At 37.0% G+C, this 19099-nt stretch overlaps 1 protein-coding gene across 1 annotated transcript in view; it reads left to right on the top strand.

Moving 5' to 3' along the window:
- Window positions 1–19099, top strand: part of LOC136876018 (agrin-like) — a 207435-nt gene that overhangs the window by 136891 nt on the left and 51445 nt on the right. The window contains exons 10-17 of the mRNA XM_067149627.2: window positions 1965–2087; window positions 5110–5247; window positions 5691–5837; window positions 7776–7909; window positions 10776–10884; window positions 13332–13556; window positions 15890–16069; window positions 18447–18608. Coding sequence (XP_067005728.2) covers window positions 1965–2087; window positions 5110–5247; window positions 5691–5837; window positions 7776–7909; window positions 10776–10884; window positions 13332–13556; window positions 15890–16069; window positions 18447–18608 — 1218 coding nt within the window. The remainder of the gene's footprint in view (window positions 1–1964; window positions 2088–5109; window positions 5248–5690; window positions 5838–7775; window positions 7910–10775; window positions 10885–13331; window positions 13557–15889; window positions 16070–18446; window positions 18609–19099) is intronic.

Here is a 19099-nt window from a genome sequence, read left to right as displayed (position 1 = left end):
GAATATGCAACCGATAATAATAACAATGTAAGGACGATGTTAAATCACCGCGGTCGGATTAATAATAATTGTCATAATAATAACTGTAATGATGTCGTTGGTTGATCAGTGAAATGTTTGTAATTGCACCGATATCTTAATATATATGTTTTGGCGCAAGTGACCGGTTCATTAATGATAATAACCTTTTTAAGTGACGTGAATAATAATAATATCTTGAGTCACCTATTAATTAATAATAATAATAACCACGAGAGGGATATAATAATAATAATAACAGTAATAACCACTTGGTGTTTGCATCCCGCATAATAATGACGATATTAATAAACGTGACAGTGCCAGGAACCGTTGAATAATAATAATAATAATAATAATAATAATAATAATAATAATAATAATAATAATAATAATAATAATAATAATTTCGAGGATGATAATTTTGTGGATTAAATTATTTGGTGACAACATCCCTCTATTCGTATGTTTGAATAATGAGAGTGATAATATTAGAGTCTTTTGGTTGCCTCTTTATTGTACGGTTTCCGTATGGGACGATGTTACAGTCATACTTGCGTGTTTGTTTACTTCGCTCGCGATGCGAGGGGGGCCATGGCCACGGTATTTCCCACCGCTTCTCGTTATCTCATCTGTGGCAGTAGTCTACTGAGGCTAACTGGAAACAATTCAGATCACATGTAAATAATATGTATATGCTAATTCATTGGTATGGTACCAGCTGGATATCGTAAGGTAGGAACTGTCCGTGGAATCCAGTTTTCGCACTTCACGAGAAACATTACCCAGTCCGAGTACCGGTCTCGGAAAAATGTATATAGCCGGAGTACATCATCTTAGTTAAATCGGGAAGCCGACCGTAACATGGGTTATGCTCGGGCTCCCGATAGAAGGAAGCTATATCTTTGAGTGACGGTTCGATTCAAATGGAATCGATCCGTAAATTATACCTCCAAAATGTCATTTTATTTCAGAAGCAACGCAGCAAGATATTGATACCACTTGCGGTATGGCAAGTGATTTATATATGTAACATGTGTGTAAATTCAAATATTGTTGCCACGTGTATCAAAGTTTTATACGTCAAATGGCGTAATAAACCGCTCCTTCTGGCAAATTATTTCAAAGGAAACCACTCTCATAATCTTTTTATTGTAGTTAGATGATGCCCTTTTTAAAGTAATAGTCACTTCCTAGTCCTATCATGGAGTCCTTAAATTCAAGTTACAATCGAGCCTTCCCCCTTTTAATTTTAAGTTGCTCCGTTCATCCCCGTGTTCTATTATGCCGTTATATTTATATTTGATGATTTAAATAATGAACCGACACCCCTGAGATAAATGCTAGTCTGGGACTCGGGAGGTGGACGGGTGCAGTATCTCTATCTGTTGAATGGAGACCCATAAGTCCACCAGGATTATGTAATTTTGTTGCCTCAAAACACTCTTATTGGATTTTTATAAATTCACTATCTTAAAGTCTAGTAGCCAACTGTTCAATTTGTTCTTATTGTGCTACATTAAAATCTCAGTAAAATAGGGCTTTGTGAAGTTATCTTTTATTTTGGCCGCGTGAACTTAGTGATGAAAAATGGTTTATCAGGTAGTAGTTGTGCTCTGATAGTAAGGCTAGGAGGGAACATCTTCAAATAGGTGATCAGTTGCAAAATTAATATAGCCTAAGTTGTGTGAAACATACGAGAAGTGAAAATCTTTTTATCTTCTGTGGGTAACTGAAATTTTATCAAACACAAACCAGGTATTGCCACAGAGAAAAAGAGTAAATAATTCTCCAAAGAGAGATAAGACTCAATGGAAGCTTTTCATGGTCGAAGCTAAAGCAAATACCTTCTTCTAATTCAGTTTGAGTTTCATTTTGAATGCTAAATTTCTTTGTTTCAGCTAGATTACTTTTATGTATGTTTTTGTGTCTGTTTTTCTTCACAGCAGACAACACAAACCTTAAAAACTGCGAAGATTCATGGTTTGGCTGCTGTCCTGATGGCAAAACAGCAGCTCTTGGTGCAGATAATGCAGGCTGTCCATCTCTTTGTGGCTGTAATAAACTTGGTAAGAAATTATTATTATTATTATTATTATTATTATTATTATTATTATTATTATTATTATTATTATTATTATTATTATTATTATTAGAGTAATTCAGTTTAGTGACTGATTTGTCCCTGCGATGAGTCTTCTCGAACTGGGTCAACCCTGTGCAGTACATTTTGCGTCTGCATAGCTCCTGCACCCTGAATTCACAAGAAATGACATCATTAACATCTTTCTTGGTCTTCCTTGAGGATGTTTTCCTGGTATTTTACCTTCCAAAATTTCCATCAACACATTCCTATGTTGAAGCCTATGTCTCATCCAAGAAAGTTGTCTCTTCCTAATCTTATTCAACAGCTGTGTCTTTTCTTGGACATCGTTCAATACATCAGTGTTGGTCTTGTTCTCCACCCAACTTATTTGTTGCAGCCGATGCCAACACCACATCTCGAAAGCTTATAGCCTCTTAATATGACTCTTGGTGTCTGGCTCCATGGCTAAATGGTTAGCACGCTGGCCTTTGGTCACAGGGGTCCCAGGTTCGATTCCGAGCAGGGTCGGGAATTTTAACCTTAATTGGTTAATTTCGCTGGCAGAGAGGCTGGGTGTATGTGTCGTCTTCATCATCATTTCATCCTCATCACGACACGCAGGCCGCCTATGGGAGTCAAATCAAAAGACCTGCACCTGGCGAGCCGAACTTGTCCTTGGATACGCCCGGTGCTGAAAGCCATGCGCCATTTCATTTCATTTCATCACTCTTGGTTGATGCCCAGGTCCCAGCACAATACAGCGCAACAGATCAAACAAAAGATTTCATTATTGTTTTACGTAAGATTAGGAACATTGTTTTCTGACATAGAAGGGACTGGTTATCTCTGAAGGCTTGCTCTGCTGTTGCTATTCATGTTTTTATTTCAGTGTGATACTGAAGGTTTCCTATTATGATCTGGCTGAGGTATTTGAACTGTGCTACTTGTTGTACAGGCTCACCACTGATCATCACGTGCAATGGACATGGGTTCCTACTAAACATCATGACTTTTGTTTTATTAATATTCATTTTCATACCAAATTCCTTAGCTTTTTCATTCAGCTTTAGGAACATTTTGGATAAAGATGTTGGACTAGACGCAACTATAGCTTGATCATCGGCAAATTTAATGGTATGCATTCTTGTTATTACTGTTATTATTACTATGATTATTATCAATATTGTGATCATCATCATCATCATCAAAAAGCAAGTTTCACATTTTGAAGACATGAAGTAGGCAATACTGTTGACCATTATCCCATCTGGTGGTCATATCATTAAGGGGTCAAGTCTCTATGATCTGACACCATGGTTAGCTGGTTCAGGTCCTGTTGGTGGAAAAGAAACTCAGCATTAGAATGTTGGCTGGCAGGATAGGAGAAATAGTGGCATACAATTTCTAATCACTAGCTTGCATCCCAAAAGCTTGGATTCAGTTCCGTGGTGTTATTTTACAGGAGAAGGCTGTGTGCCAGCTCTGTGTTTTATCCTCTCCCTATCTCATTTTCATCATCGCACACTCACATGCTTAGGTCGCCCATGGGTGACAAATACAGGTGGGATAAACTCCCAATCCTAGCACTAAAACCCACATTCTAAATAAATGTTGACCATTGTTTCTGATAAACGTTAATAACTGAATTTCAGTCTTCATTGATCTGCATTCAGAGCTGTCGCCCAGTTGTTAAATTCCCTATCAGTTGTTTTCCTAATCTTTTCTTAAATGATTTCAAAGAATTTAGAAATGTATTAAATATTTCCCTTGACAAATAAATTATTTCAATTTTTAATTCCTCTTCCTATAAATGAATATTTACCCCAACTTGTCCTCTTGAATTCCAACTTTATCTTCATATCATGATTTTTCCTACCTCTAAAATCTACACTCAAGCTTATTTGTCTACTAATATCATTCCATGCCATGTCATGTGACTTGCCCGATTGTAGACAGGATGTGCGAGACCCGACTTCGGTAGTATGACCACGCAATGCGTAAAGAAAGTACATCTATTGTTCGGTTGATACTTGCATCACGCCATCTGGAAATACTCCATGTGTTCGGCCCAAGGAATGTTGGCTTGATAGCCTTCAAGAAAACACATACTGTGTTCATTTTGTTCCAAACGATGGGCTTAATAGAACCAAATGGAGATTAGCTTACAAGACAGCGGATCCTGCTCCACTGTGGGACAAATGGTAAAAAGATGATGAATGCCATTCCATGCCATCTCTCCACTGACAGATCAGAATATACCACTTAGTTGAGCAGTTCATCTCCTTACTCTTTAGTCTATTATTTATTTCATCTATGGTTTTAATTCATAGAAAATATATTTAATTAATTTTTTCCCGCTTCTCCTTGTCCTTAGTGCACTACCACAAGATAATAATCAATGCATAGTTATTTCCTGGATAACTGTGTTCTTGATACACAATTAAGGATCCTATACTAAAACTGCTCTTTCTCTTTTAGTTTATGAATACATACAAAAAGAATTCAATTTAACCCAATTAAATTCTTGTCTTCATTAATGAAATATTTTCATAGTGTGTATGTGTAAAAAACTTTATTAGAGCTTCCAAATGAAAGAAGAATATAATTGAATTGGTCACTAAAATATATAAAAGAATTTTAAAACCCATGGCACAACAGCTGCAAAGAGCCATGGCCTACCAAGCGACCGCTGCTTAGCCTGAAGGCCTGCAGATTACGAGCTGTCATGTGGTCAACACGACAGATCCTCTCGGCCGTTTTTCTTGGCTCTCTAGACTGGGGCTGCTGTCTCACTGTCAGATAGCTCCTCAATTGTAATCACATAGGCTGAGTGGACCTTGAACCAGACCTCAAATGCAGGTAAAAATCCCTGACCTGGCCGGAAATCGAACCCGGGGCCTCTGGGTAAGAGGCAGGCCCACTACCCTTACACTGCGGGACTGGCATAATATACAATACCTACATCAAAACTTTACAACTAAAATAATTCTAATGTTTTATTCTAGGTTCATATGCAGGCACCTGTGATCCTCTAACTCAACAATGTTCTTGTAAACCTGGAGTAGGAGGTCCTAAATGTGATCGCTGTGAACCAGGCTATTGGGGACTTCCAAAGATCTCAGAAGGTCATGATGGTTGCATACGTAAGTACAATGTTATCAGATCATACAAATGAAGTGTCTGAAGGGCATAAAAATAGAATTTTATAATTTAATGTCCTTCTGCATAATGTATTAACAGGAAATATTTCTGCAAGTTTCTTTTTTCTTTTTTCTCTTTTTTAATATTCTCTCATCTCCTTTATATGTAATGATGACTCTATTTCACCCAAGAACAGTTTAGTTAATCCATTACAAATAATAGAATCGAATATATTTTATTGACATTGTCAAAAATACGTATTTTCCATGGTTTCCCATTTTCACACCAGGCAAATGCTGGGGCTGTACCTTAATAAAGGCCACGGCTGCTTCCTTCCCATTCCTAGGCCTTTCCTATCCCATCATAACCATCAAACATATCTGTGTCAGTGCGACGTAAAGCAAATAGCAAAAAAAACAAGTATTGTTTTCCTTTGCATTCTCAGCATGTGGCTGTTCCAAATTTGGATCTGTACGTGATGACTGTGAACAGATGACAGGCCGCTGTGTATGCAAACCTGGTATACAAGGACAGAAGTGTACAATTTGCACTGGGCACAACCAGAAACTTGGACCAAATGGCTGTACTTCAGGTGAGTTAATCACATTAAATTTAATATCCTTCAAAAACATATTGAATATCACCATCCTAATGAAAGACTACAGATGTATATAAGTAATAAAACAAGCAGTGAATACATTTAGATCATTTAAAATGGTAGTCTAAGATGGATGATAGGGAAAGTTATTTCCTAGATACCGTAATTGCGTTCTTGATACATTTAAAAGTTTAAACATAAAAACACAAAAAATATAAAGACAATCTCCACCTCGGTAAAACTTTACTAGCGAGGGTGCAAAAGAAAGGTAAGTAATCGAACATGGCACAGCTCACACGACATCATAACATGCTACATAAGGCTGCCAACTTAGGTCCAACTGGTGATAAGACCATTGGTCTAGTTTGGTTAAATTATTGACTGGTGACAAGACCTTTGTTCTGGATTGGTTAGACCATTGGGTAGTGACACGACCCTTGGTCTGGGGGCAAGCAAAGGGGCCACAAAGCAGCCTGCAGGCCGCTAGTATCTTCTGTAATAACACTGATTAATGACAAGATCACTGATCTGAATAAGTTAGACCACTGACCAGTGACCACAATGTGAGATCAATGCATTCTATGTTCGACAGTGGAGAAAACTTCATTTAATGAACACTGACTTACCCACTATGGCAGGGGATACAATGTGCTCTTTGCTTGTAGAAATTTGACTCCGGCCTTTTTCCTAGTAACCACTAGGCTAATGCTATGAACATACACCGTATAGGGGGTACGTTGGTGGGTCCCTGGCAAGCATGAAGGAAATATCTTGCTCCTCTTTTAGACATATCATTTCATATCATTTTTGCATGATTTGTCTCCTTGCTAAACATTAATAAAGTGCTACCTCCACCTCTAGCTACAATACTGTCTTCATAAGTTAGGCATTTCAGATCTACTTATTCACAATGCTCGACAAGCTTGTTTCTGCTTCCCAACTTCACCAGCGATTAGATATTTAGATTTCTTGTGGGGGGCCATTGCTAAAAATTCTATTTTCTGGATTAGGGAATTGTAGAATGAGAAGGAAGGCAAATAAGTACAAGAAGAAGGAAAGACAAGAACACTTGATACAAGTAGTATAAGGCGAGGAGTGTAGGACAAACATAAAAGGAGAATCCAAGGGAAGACTACAACGCCACGAGGCAGACTGTGGCCGTGCACCTAGGGAGATCACTGGGAGGCCAAGACAAGGGACAAGGGACTGAGCTTAGATCCAAAAGAAACCCAATGGATTAAATATAAGTTACCATAAACTAGGGTTACTTTATACCTTAGGGGGTAACAGTGCACCATCTTTGGAAAACATTTTGTGGCACTCCAGAGGAGTTTGAGAGAATCAAATTGGTTCATTCTGCACTTACAGCATGCATATATATTATTTTAGTGCCTCAGATTCCATTGGAGTCTCGCAAAAAGTTTTCCAAAGATGGTGCAATGTTACCCCTCCCCCTAAGGTGCAAGGTAACCCAGATTTACAGTACTATAATAGAAATGGAAAAATCAAGCATGGAAACATAAGCCCCCGGCTACAAAAGGTAGGAATACATACAGTGAAGAAAATAAAAGTATTACAGATTTAATGGTGAATTTTCAATTTAAGTAACAAAATATCATTGAAAACTCACATATTGGTTGAAATCACTTCTGGGGGCACTTCAATGTCTTATGATAAGAATTGCTTTTTAAGTGTTTTAAAATGCCTGTATTGCAATAGTAACTTTTGAACAGTTAATTCTATTTCATATGGTCCAAGGTTTGTTACTACCTAAAGAATCTGCAGTACCATAATATCAAAACTCGAGCAGAAATGATTTTTGAATTAATTAGACCATCTCATGACTGTATCGTTTTTGTTAACTGCAGAGCGTATACAGTACTTCAGCTTAGATCATCTCTTTCCTAAGTTGATTGTTCTTTCTTCCTGAAGCGGACTCAACCACACCGGTGCCATCATCTTGTTCAGAGCTGACCTGCTACTTTGGAGCAAGTTGTGAAGAACACGGTAGCCATGCAGAATGTGTGTGTCGCTCAACTTGCTCTGAAGATTCGGCTAACATGCAGGTAAAAGTTACATATACATTCATTTATTAAGAAACAGTTCTTCTAGTTTGCCAAGACGGTCTTTTCTGCTTTCTTTTATTGGTCACAGCCTTACAGTAACATACACTGACTACCATAACAACTGTTACAAAAATGCATGTTAATAAACTATATAAAGTTATCAGTTCATTTGGCTGCTATTAGAATGAAGTATAGCCAATTTCCCAAGATAAAAAGATAGAAGTCCACCCTTAAAACCATTTCCCATGACAGATTCATATATTTTGCAGTGTTGTTGTTTTGTGTATTTTTCAGGTTGGTGATAATGGGTTGTTGTATCATTGCATCTACAATCCTATTTGCTTTCTTGACAACTTCGTGCTCTCCTCTAACTTGCTATTTATTTTTACAACCAGTTCTATCCAAGAATTTTTTTTTTAGGTGACATAAAGATGGGAATGGGCTAGGAATGGGAAGGTAATGGTGTGGCTTTAATTACAGTACAGCCCCAGCAATTACCTGGTGTGAAAATGGGAAACCACAGGAAACCATCTTCAGGGTTGCTGATCATGGAGGTCAAATCCACTATCTCCTGAATGGAAACTCATAGCTATAAAACCCTAACAGCATGATCAACTTGCTCTGTTCAAAGAAAGATATAATGAAATTATCAATATAGAAAGTGTTACAAGGGTAATCATAGATATTGAGGATGGCAGAAAATTATGATATATTGCTCAAAGTTTAGGTATAATATCCATAAACAATTTTTATAATATATATAAATAAATAAATAAATAAATAAATAAATAAATAGCCTTGTGAATCCCCTAAGGGCTATGGCTTCCTGCAATGCAGCGACAGTGCTCAGTTTAACTCACCAAGTTAGCAGGTCCTGAAGAGCATTATTATATTGGTTATTTCCTAGTCTGTTTCGGGAGGACGTATTACTGCATATTGTACACTTGTGTAGTCTCACCCCCAAGTGGATGCAATTGTGATTTTTGAGATCAACAATTCGCAAAAAAGCACTGTTACATTATTGACATACTACACTTTTTTCCCAGGGATGGTTGAGATTCCTTCTTGGTGAAAGTGTACCCTTGCATGCTTCGTTCTTCCATTGCTTCACCTCCGAATGTTGTAGACGTTCCTTTTTAAGTTCTTGAGCTTATCCTCCAATGGAAATTCTCTATGACATACTTTACATGTGCATGTAATATGTGGATATGCATATATGATGGGATAAATGGATCAGGTAACAAAAAGTGTGTTTCACCCATGAGTCTTATTTCCAAGCACTCCAATTCTGAAAACATAAAGGTCCAATAACACTGCCTTGCAAAACCTCCATCTTTATCATTACAGAATTAGATAAGGTTTCACCTACTCTAATTTTCTGAGATCTGTTTTCTACAAATTTAGCTAACCATTCAGTCACTCTTTTGTCTAGTCCAATTGCCCTCATTTTCATCACTAGTCTGCCATGATTCACCCTATCAAAAGCCTTAGGTCAACAGTGATACAGTCCATTTGACCTCCCCAATCTAAAATATCTGGTATATCTTGCTGGAATTCTACAAGTATGGCCTGACTGGAGTAACCTTTCCTAAACCCAAACTGCCTTCTATCGAACCAGTTAGTAATTTTAACATGTCTAATATAATAAAAAAGAATGTTTTCCTAGAGCTTGCATGCAGCACGGGTCAATCTGACTGACCTGTAATTGCCTGCTTTATGTTGCCATTGATGCTTTCATGGCCTGTACTTATATACATGATGTAGGCTTTTGGGCTTATGCCGTGTCAAGAAAATAAAGTGAAATTCTTTACGTTCTGCAGAGAACTTTGCTCTGCATCTTCAGAAGAAAATCTCGACTCTCCACGAGAAAGGCTTCTCAAACAATGAGGTTTGAATTTACACATTATAATAGAAGTGGAAGAAGTAGTTCATTTGTCACCAGATGGCTCCCCGGACACGGTACAGCAGTAGCATCCCTTCACTATTGTTATTTCGTTTAGGTGTTTTCCAAATTTGTATGTTCCTCACCGCCAGATGTTTCATTCCAGGCGTGTGTCAATGTCATACTTTCATATGTATGTACACCTGTTATGTTATGTGACCCTCTCAGACTGATTCTGATGGTTCCATCAGCTTCCGCTTCGAACACTAGCGTTGTACCACATCCAGGGAGCCATCTGGTGACGAATGAACATACGTCTTCCACTTCTATTATAACATCTAAATTTCAAACCTCATTGTTTGAGAAGCCTTTCTCATTGACAGTCGAGATTTTCCTCTGAAGACGCAGAGCAATGTTCTCTGCAAAATGTTAAGAATTTCACCTTATTTTCTTGGCATGGCATAACCCCAAAAGCCTATATCATGCTTTATGTTTATTATCTTTTCCCTTATACTCAGGGGCTACTATAGCAACTCTCCATTCATTTGGTATAGCTCTTTCATGTAAACAATAATCAAAATAAGTACTTCAGATGTGGTACTTTATCTGAACCCATTGTCTTTAGTATATCCACAGAAATCTGACCACCGGGCAAGTTGGCCTTGCGATTAGAGTCTCACAGCTGTGAGCTTACATCCTGGAGACAGTGGGTTCGAGCCCCACTGTCACCAGCAGATGGTTTTCTGAGGTTTCCCATTTTCACACCAGGCAAATGCTGGGGCTGTACCTTAATTAAGGCCATAGCTGCTTCCTTCCTATTCCTAAACCTATCCCAATGTCGCTATAAGACCTACCTGTGTCGGTGCGGCAAAAAACAATTTGTAGAAAGAAATCTGATCAATCCCAATACTTTCCTTGTTTTCAAATTTTGTATCATTTTGTAAATATCTTTCAAGTTTGCTATAAATGACTGTTCTGTTGCAGGTGGTTTGTGGTAATGATGGACAGACGTATGGTTCAGAATGTCAACTTAAACTCTTCGCATGCCGATATCAGAAGGATATAGTTGTCCAAGCTCTTGGACCATGTAAAGGTAAAGTTCTCTTAGTCACATAATACTTAATATACAAGCTGATTAAATTGAATTGTTTAGAAATGAAAGATCTCAATATCCTGATCACCAGAACTATTCACCACAAAAATAAGTTTGGAATAACAAGTATGCAATGCAATAATAAAGTTACAGAATGTTGTTTATTGTATCACAGAGACATACAACCTACGAATATAAACTTTTACCAACTCAAGTGGTTTTCTTCCAATATTTCACTCAAATAAACCATAATAGTGCAAAGGTTGTCCCTTCTTTGCTCTGACTTAGTACCGTTTATGATCTCGTCCGGCATTGTTCAGGTCTCCAACACACTGTGGCATGCTTGCGATCAGTACATAAACGTCATCTTGAGGAAAAAGGTCCCATCCCATCTGAGCAGCTCTAATGAGATCAGGAAGTGTCTGTGGAGATTGTGGATGATCAAAACAGCCATTTTCAACCTCTCCCATGCATGCTCAGTGAATTAGCTGGCCAATTCATGTGGTTGTGGTTGATACCCACCTCTCTCATGAAGTTCCTGCACCTCGATGTGGGTGAGCATTGTCATTGACAAAAGTGAATTCAGCACCATATTTAGCCATAAAAGGTTGTACAAATGGTTGAAAAATTTCATCAATATACCACTGGGCAGTTAACATCCCTCAGATTGGTATCAAAGGTGTATGACGGCCATACATAATCTCAGCCTGAAACATTACAGCACCACCTCCAAATGCAAGCACCTCATGAACATGCTCTTTACATCTTCACACCATTTGTCATAGTGCATCTGGTTTAAGTGTTTCATCTGCAAACACCATTTATATAACCCCCAATTAAGATGTTCGATGCCCATCTTCTCTCAACGCAAGGATGATTTCCTAGTGGAACACATCAAATTGATTGAAACAACCTTAAATGGGCCTATACAGCAAGTTGTGTACAGTTTCTGCAGATACAAGGACCCCAATTGCCCTCAAGAAGTCATCTCATAATTGTTGAGCAGTCATAGTTGGTCTCCTCTGCGCTGATATGAGGATATACCGATCTTGTCTTGGCTTGTCACCCTCAGTCGACCTTACCTCGATCTGTCAGTCACATCATAGGGCTTGCAGTATCTTTTCCACATTTTTGACATTGCACTTTGGGTAATCCCTACGATGCATGATACTACTGCTGCTTTGTCCAATATCAATGCCATAATTCTGACTGAGTCAAACTGGTAAATACGCATTGCACATGAAATGTAAACAATAGCTGAAGCTAGTACTGCACTGTATACATTACTAGTCTTCACCTGAAATGATAGAGTTCACCCCAGGCTCATCACAGACAGTAGACAGCGACATATGCTGCATTGTAAACAAGCAATTGAATTGATTATATACAGTGCTCTCTCCCACTACACACGCCCTATCACATAACAAGCCTAATTCCATAATATTCCAAATTTTTTTGAACTGTACAGAATAAACTTTGCTTGATTACAACTAAAGACTGAGGGAACAATGATAGAAATATGATTTTAAAAATTCAGCCAAAAGTATATTAATTGTGTCATTATATTTCTTTCCAAGAGCATCAAATGTGATCCAAAACTATTATTTTATCACAAAATTACAAGAATGTTGAACATTACTTACTCGTGAGAGGAATCTAAATAGTCATGCAAGAAAGGTTCATAAGACTGAGTTCAGATATTTATAGAGAAACTGTCAAATAATTGCATCTTTGGATCATGTGTGATACCACTTAGAAATAAAAGCATGGTTTATGGAATTTTAATAATTCTTGGACTGGCAGTGAGTATCATATGACTTGTGACTCTTCATAATCTGAGAAACATATATAACCATCTCACTATACCATAATGCAGTGGCGTTTTATTAGCAAAACTGTTTCTCCTTTCATGGAACATGAAAAATGGTTATACGCCTAAGCCAGACTCCAAAATTTCTTATTCATATCAACATTGTTGATACTAAATGTTTAAAGAATAATGAGAATATTAATTTAAAATAATGATTGAATATTTATAATATGTTATTGACTTGTACTAGTATGGAATATGATAACTTGATCTTTGGCAGTTGAAACATGTTTGGGAGTAAAAGTAGATAAATTGCTTGTTTATAAATATTTTAAAGATAGTTTATATGATTGAATAATTCTTATAATTTCAAATATATTTTCTTAAATGATTTGATTAAAAATAATTTTGAAAATTCAACATTGTCAAACAAAAGGAGTATAGTGGAAGTAAAGGGAGGTCCACTTTAAATATCACTATCCTCAGGAACTCACACTTGTGGGTTTTTCAGAAATGGTAATAGCCTCACGTCAAATTCTAAAATTTAGCATATGTGATGTTAAGATAATGTGAAGCCTTTTGAATGATGCATAGATATAATACCTTCAAACTAAAATTAATAATCTTAATATTATAGAGGAAATGTTCCCGGGGACAGAATGGCCCATTCGTCGTTCAACAGCACATCGATACACTGAGCCTGAAGATGTAAGTTCGCCTTTGTACAAATCAACAAGGCATTTATTGGTACCAGAAGTTCCAAACCATCGGTACTACTACAACAGTCGAAATCAAGAAGAGGCCAACAGTCTGACATCAGCTTCATTACACCAACTTGGAATTGGCAGAAATAGTGTAAATGGCAAGTATATCCATATCTCTCATTTATATTTTGTTATGTCATTTTTTGAAAATATGCTTCCCGTAATAGAACAATAATATACTTAAACCAGACTTTAAACCAGAATTTTTACACAGATATTACTTTTATTTAATATAGGCCCCTAATCTTTTGAACATATTTCCATTAAATGATAGAAGCTTAGGTAGAAGAGTCATATTCTAGTTTTATTTTCAAGTTGAACTTTATATCCCCTCAAGGTAACAGATGAAATTCCTATAAAGTTGTGAAGTACCAAATATTTTAAACAAAACTCCTGATGCATGAAAGGAGTTTCACTTGGAAACATATAGTACTGTATGTCAGGGGTGTCAACTTCCTACAATGCCCTACAAACAAGGAAAAGAAAGATAACAAAAGAGGTAATAACATAAATAAATAAATAAATAAATAAATAAATAAATAAATAAAAAGGGGGGAATCTTAATTTGTCATTTTGTTTCTTAACCTTAGCATGCCAAGATATATTTTGTCCCTTGTATTACCAGCTGAAAATCCCACTTAGAAATTTGTGTTTACATTATTCTCAATCACGAGTGAGGTATATACCCTTTTTAGATGTACATCAGGCTGTTCTTTAACGCCCTGCACACTACCATGACACAAGGACAATTGAATCACAATGCAATCATGCATGTCCATAATAAAAAAACAAAAATAAACTGAACCTCCAAACTGTGACAAACATTTTCATCGAACGATCATAGGAAAACTCTCTTATGAGTGAGAATTAGAAATTCAGCGAAGATTTCAATTTTTTTTACTAAAGACTTGATTTTCATTTTTCCTTTTATTATTATACTGAGGAATTTTACTTTTAAAAACTCAATTTGGTGTCATTCTATACTAAAACTAGACTAAAGCTTAAGATTTTAGGGACACAATTTGTATTTCTTCAGCTTCCATCGTTTGAATTCACGTACATTTAAAATGTAAAAATCTCTTATATTTTCATTATTAAAATACAGCTTTGCATTTTATATCAACTGCATGTGGATTTATGTGGACTATTTTTGTACTCATTCATTACTGTTGAAGGAATGCCTTATGAAAACAATAGAAGCGTGCGGCCGAACAACAGGACAAGCGCCACTGAGCAAATCTGTAGGAGAGGCTGTAAACACTTCAGCTCATGCTGCATCCACCCAGGACAGACTGTACACGCGTTCCATTGTCTCACTCTACTTCACGCAATCAGAAAGACTAGGAATCACAACAAAAGAGGCCTCAATTTCAATGTTCCACAGAAAGTTCCTACTTTGCTCAATTGTTCAGCCGCACGCTTCAGTAATTCATGTTTTCCATCAAGTGTGGAGGTCAACACCAAACCAACCTGATCTATACAAGCACAGGGCTGGAGGAAAGAGGAAATCCTGGCTATACTTGTATTCTCTATGAGGAAATGTAACTGATTTTTTTCAAAACTTCAGTCCATTTCCAGAAGCATGACAAACAGAACAACGTTTAACAGTCTTCACAATTTTTTACTATTTCCTCCAGCCAACCAATAGTTGTATTAAATACAGTTGGACCCACAGTTACAACTAAATTTGTCCAAGTTTGAAGCTATGTACATTTTAAACACAGATTTCCAATGCATTTGTTGATTATATATTATCTCAAGTTTTTATGTATCACTGTTTTTTGTGTATGTCTTTCTTCTTTATGTTATTTTAGCTGATGATGACCTCTAGGCTAGGTCAAAACATGTCCTATGTAACTTTTTAGACAGACCATTTATCAAATGGCAAACGTGTATTGAACAGATGGACTTTATACAATTAAATTCTCTCAGAATTTTATTGTAGATATTGAAAGTCAATACAGAACTGGAATGAAGCTCATCACTTGTAATCAAATACTGCTCATTCAAAAACACCTAAACTTGCATTTTCCTGGAGTTTAAATTTCAACATTTTCTGAGGCATTTTCCCCTCTCTGAACTGTGAGTTAGAGCACCCCCACTAATTTTCAAACCTGGCGCCCCTCCTGTATGTTGTTCTTTTTCTCTTACTTTAAGTCACTTTCAGGTTCGAGTTTTCAAAAACTATAGGCTCCTGTATTACTGTACTGGAAAGGAAGAACATAAGTACAGTGAACCCTAACATAAACCTACATCACCTAGACATCTAGGTGTATTGCTGAAATCTATTAGGTATCTCATGAATTTTAATCAGTTATTGGATTATTCCACTTAAATTCCTTTGAAATGAACAAATCTTCTGCTGCACTCACAACATACACTTACTTTCTAGTGCCCTATTTTGAGACTAACAACATGTTCTGCTCTTCAGATGTGTATTACGCATCTGGCTACCGTCCAACTCCTGCCACAATCCGTGTGGTGACAGCACTTCTTGGTGACCTGTGCACTGTGGACAGCGACTGCGGTGTTCGACAGAGTCGCTGTCAAGCAGGAGGTTGTGCCTGCAGGGAAGGTTTTGCTGAAACACCAGACAGACAGGAATGTTTAGGTAAGAACATAATTGATGTACAGTATATCTGTTTTATTTAGAAAGCATGTATCAGTAACTCTAAGATAAAATACAGATAAAACCACTGATACAAGAGTAATTTCAGAATAACCCTCTGCTCTAATGAGACAGCAATATTTAAAATATACTTAAAATTCAACATGTACCAGTATGATGAAAATACAATAAAATGCAGACTATCACAGCTAAGGTAAACCTTTGTTAAGAAAAGAAATTTACTCACTTTGAACATTGATATAGTAATTACAGTATTATTTTATTTATCGTATGGCAAGTATACAAAAGAAAAAGAAAATTTACACTATATACAAGGTAGCGTTCACATTTACAAATCAATGTCCAGTTGCTGTAGCCATTCTAAGAATGGGGGTGTAGCACTGATGACATCTTGGGGTGGTCCACCATACTTCCTCAGAGGGCACTCCTCAATAATGTGCTGCACTGACTGGAAAAGGGCTCCGCAGTCACAAGCAGGGGATTCTTGAAGTCCCCGCTTATGTAGCATGGCCTGTTCTTAAACGGTTGAGTTTAGACCATTGGTGTCTCTTCAGGTGAAATCCTGGGAGTCCAGTTGTGGGGTCCTGGATGCCTTGGTGTTTCACACATGCAGAGCTCCAGCTTTGATGCCATCGATAGTATGTAGCCATGGGATTGGGGTGGATTTTAGTGTGCCTGTTATGTTTCTCATACATTCGTTCAAATAGACGTCGATCTTCCTAGTATGAGTGCTACGTTGTCACACCGGGGCAAATTATTCAGCCACTGGATAAACCATGGTGAGGGCAGTAGTGCATAGTGTGGATGCATCAGCTCCCCATGTCATTCCAGCTAGTTTCTTCATGATGTTGTTTCTTGACTTCAGTTTCTGACTTGTTTTTTCCAGGTGTTTTTTGTATGTTAAAGAACGGTCTAAGGTGATGCCAAGGTACTTGGGGTTGATATTATGTTTAATTCTTTGTTGGCAGAACACAACGTTGAGCTTTTGGTGAGCTGTTTGGTTACACAGATGGAATGAGCATATGTACTTCTGTCTTAGGTACGATGTGTAGATAACTTCCTCGTGGTGTACCCTGGGCAACGGACTGCTTACGCAGGACGGCTGATAGTCTACACAAATAGGTGACTGAACTAGATCCTGGATCTATCACGGTCAATCAAAGGTACATCAGAAGAGGTAATTATAGTAGATGTTCTTGAAAACTTTCGTATGGAGCGTGGCATTGTATGAAAGTAAAACATGGATGATAACAAGCTCACAAAGAAAATAGAAGCTTTTGAAATGTGGTATTTCAGAAGAATGCTGAAGGTGAGATGGATAGATTGAATCACGAATGAAGAGATGGTGGATCGAATTGGTGAGAGGAGATTGATGTGGCTAAATTTGATGAGAAGAAGAGACAGAATAATAGGACACAACCCAGGACTTGTTCAGTTCGTTTTTAAGAGAAGTATAGCTGGTAAGAACTGTGCAGGTAGACCAAGGTATGAATATGAGAAACAGATTAGAGCATATGTAGGATGTAATTACAAAGAAATTAAAAGATTAGCATAGAATAGCGTGGAATGGACAGCTGCATCAAACCAGTCTATGGACTGGTGACTCACACAAAACAACAATAACAACAACAAAGGTGAATCAGTGCCCAGGAGACTGAAACTAGATAATGAAATAATAATAATAATAATAATAATAATAATAATAATAATAATAATAATAATAATAATAATAATAATGTTATTGGCTTTGCATCTTACTAACAACTTTTTTGGTTTTCGGAGATGCCACGGTGCCAGAATTTAGTCTTGTAGGAGCTCTTTTAGGTGCTGGCAAATCTAACAACATAAGATTGATGTATTTGAGCACCTTCAAATACCACTGGACTGAACCAGGATCGAACCTGCCAAGTTGGGGTCAGAAGCTCAGCGCCTCAACTGTCTGAGCCACTCAGTGCGGCAAAGAGAATGACGTTAATGACTTGTTATAGCAAGAAAGTATGATTGCACACAAATATAACAAGTAGTAAGCAGACAACTCATTGAAAAGTTTAAATCTAGTAAATTCATCCACAGAGAATATATATGCAAAGTTATGGCTACTTACAGATGTGGATTCAAAAAACTTATTGTGACTATCAACTGCATTTTTTTATATATCCATCAAAGTTGAAATGAAATTCTCTTTCTTTAGACAGTTAAAAATAAAATTATTAGCCATGTTTATCTTCCAAACTTTGATATCTAATAACATGACCAGAGAATAACTTTTTTTCTTTTTTTAGGACCTAAGATGGGATAAGAGGTGCTGATCTTGAAACTGTTATTAGTATTGTTATATATTTTTGTTTTCCCACAGAAGAACATTCTCCTCCTGTACAACCAACTGCTGATTACCGAGTTTGCGAGTCTCAGCCATGTCAGCAAGGTGGAACCTGCATTGATGTGTCTCATGGAGTGTTCCAGTGTGAATGTAATCCTGGCTGGGGAGGACCAGTATGTGCAGATCCCATCATACAAAGAGGTAGTTATTTTTTTATGCTCAGCTCACTTCTCAATGCATTCATTAATTTGAATACATTCAACAGTACGTGGACAGCACAGTGAATTTCCCTCTCTTAATGCTTTTACACATAGAAATAATATCTTAACCTTGAAAAGGTAAATCCCACAAAAGTATGTCCTTTCCTTAGCTATAAATTCAGAATAAAATGATGATATTAGTTAACTTCAGATTGTACAAGGACAAATTAATAACAGTTGATCAAGAATCAAGTATAAAAATCGAGTCTTGGACAAAAACTGTCTGTAATTGCCTGTACATTTTAAATACTCTAGTAGAGGGTGTTGTAAATCTCTACAGTCATGAGTCTGACATTATCAACTGTTACTATTCTTCAAGCGTCTACTTACTCAACCATCACCATCATTTAATGTTTCTGCTCCTGCAGATTGTCTGACCAATTTTTCAATGTGGTGCAAAATCTATGTTCTAAAATTAACAGTTCCAGCACT

This window comes from Anabrus simplex, chromosome 6, assembly GCF_040414725.1.
Source record: "Anabrus simplex isolate iqAnaSimp1 chromosome 6, ASM4041472v1, whole genome shotgun sequence".
Lineage (NCBI taxonomy): Eukaryota > Metazoa > Arthropoda > Insecta > Orthoptera > Tettigoniidae > Anabrus > Anabrus simplex.
Note: the sequence above shows the minus strand (reverse complement) of the source record. Positions and strands in the feature narration are given on the sequence as shown.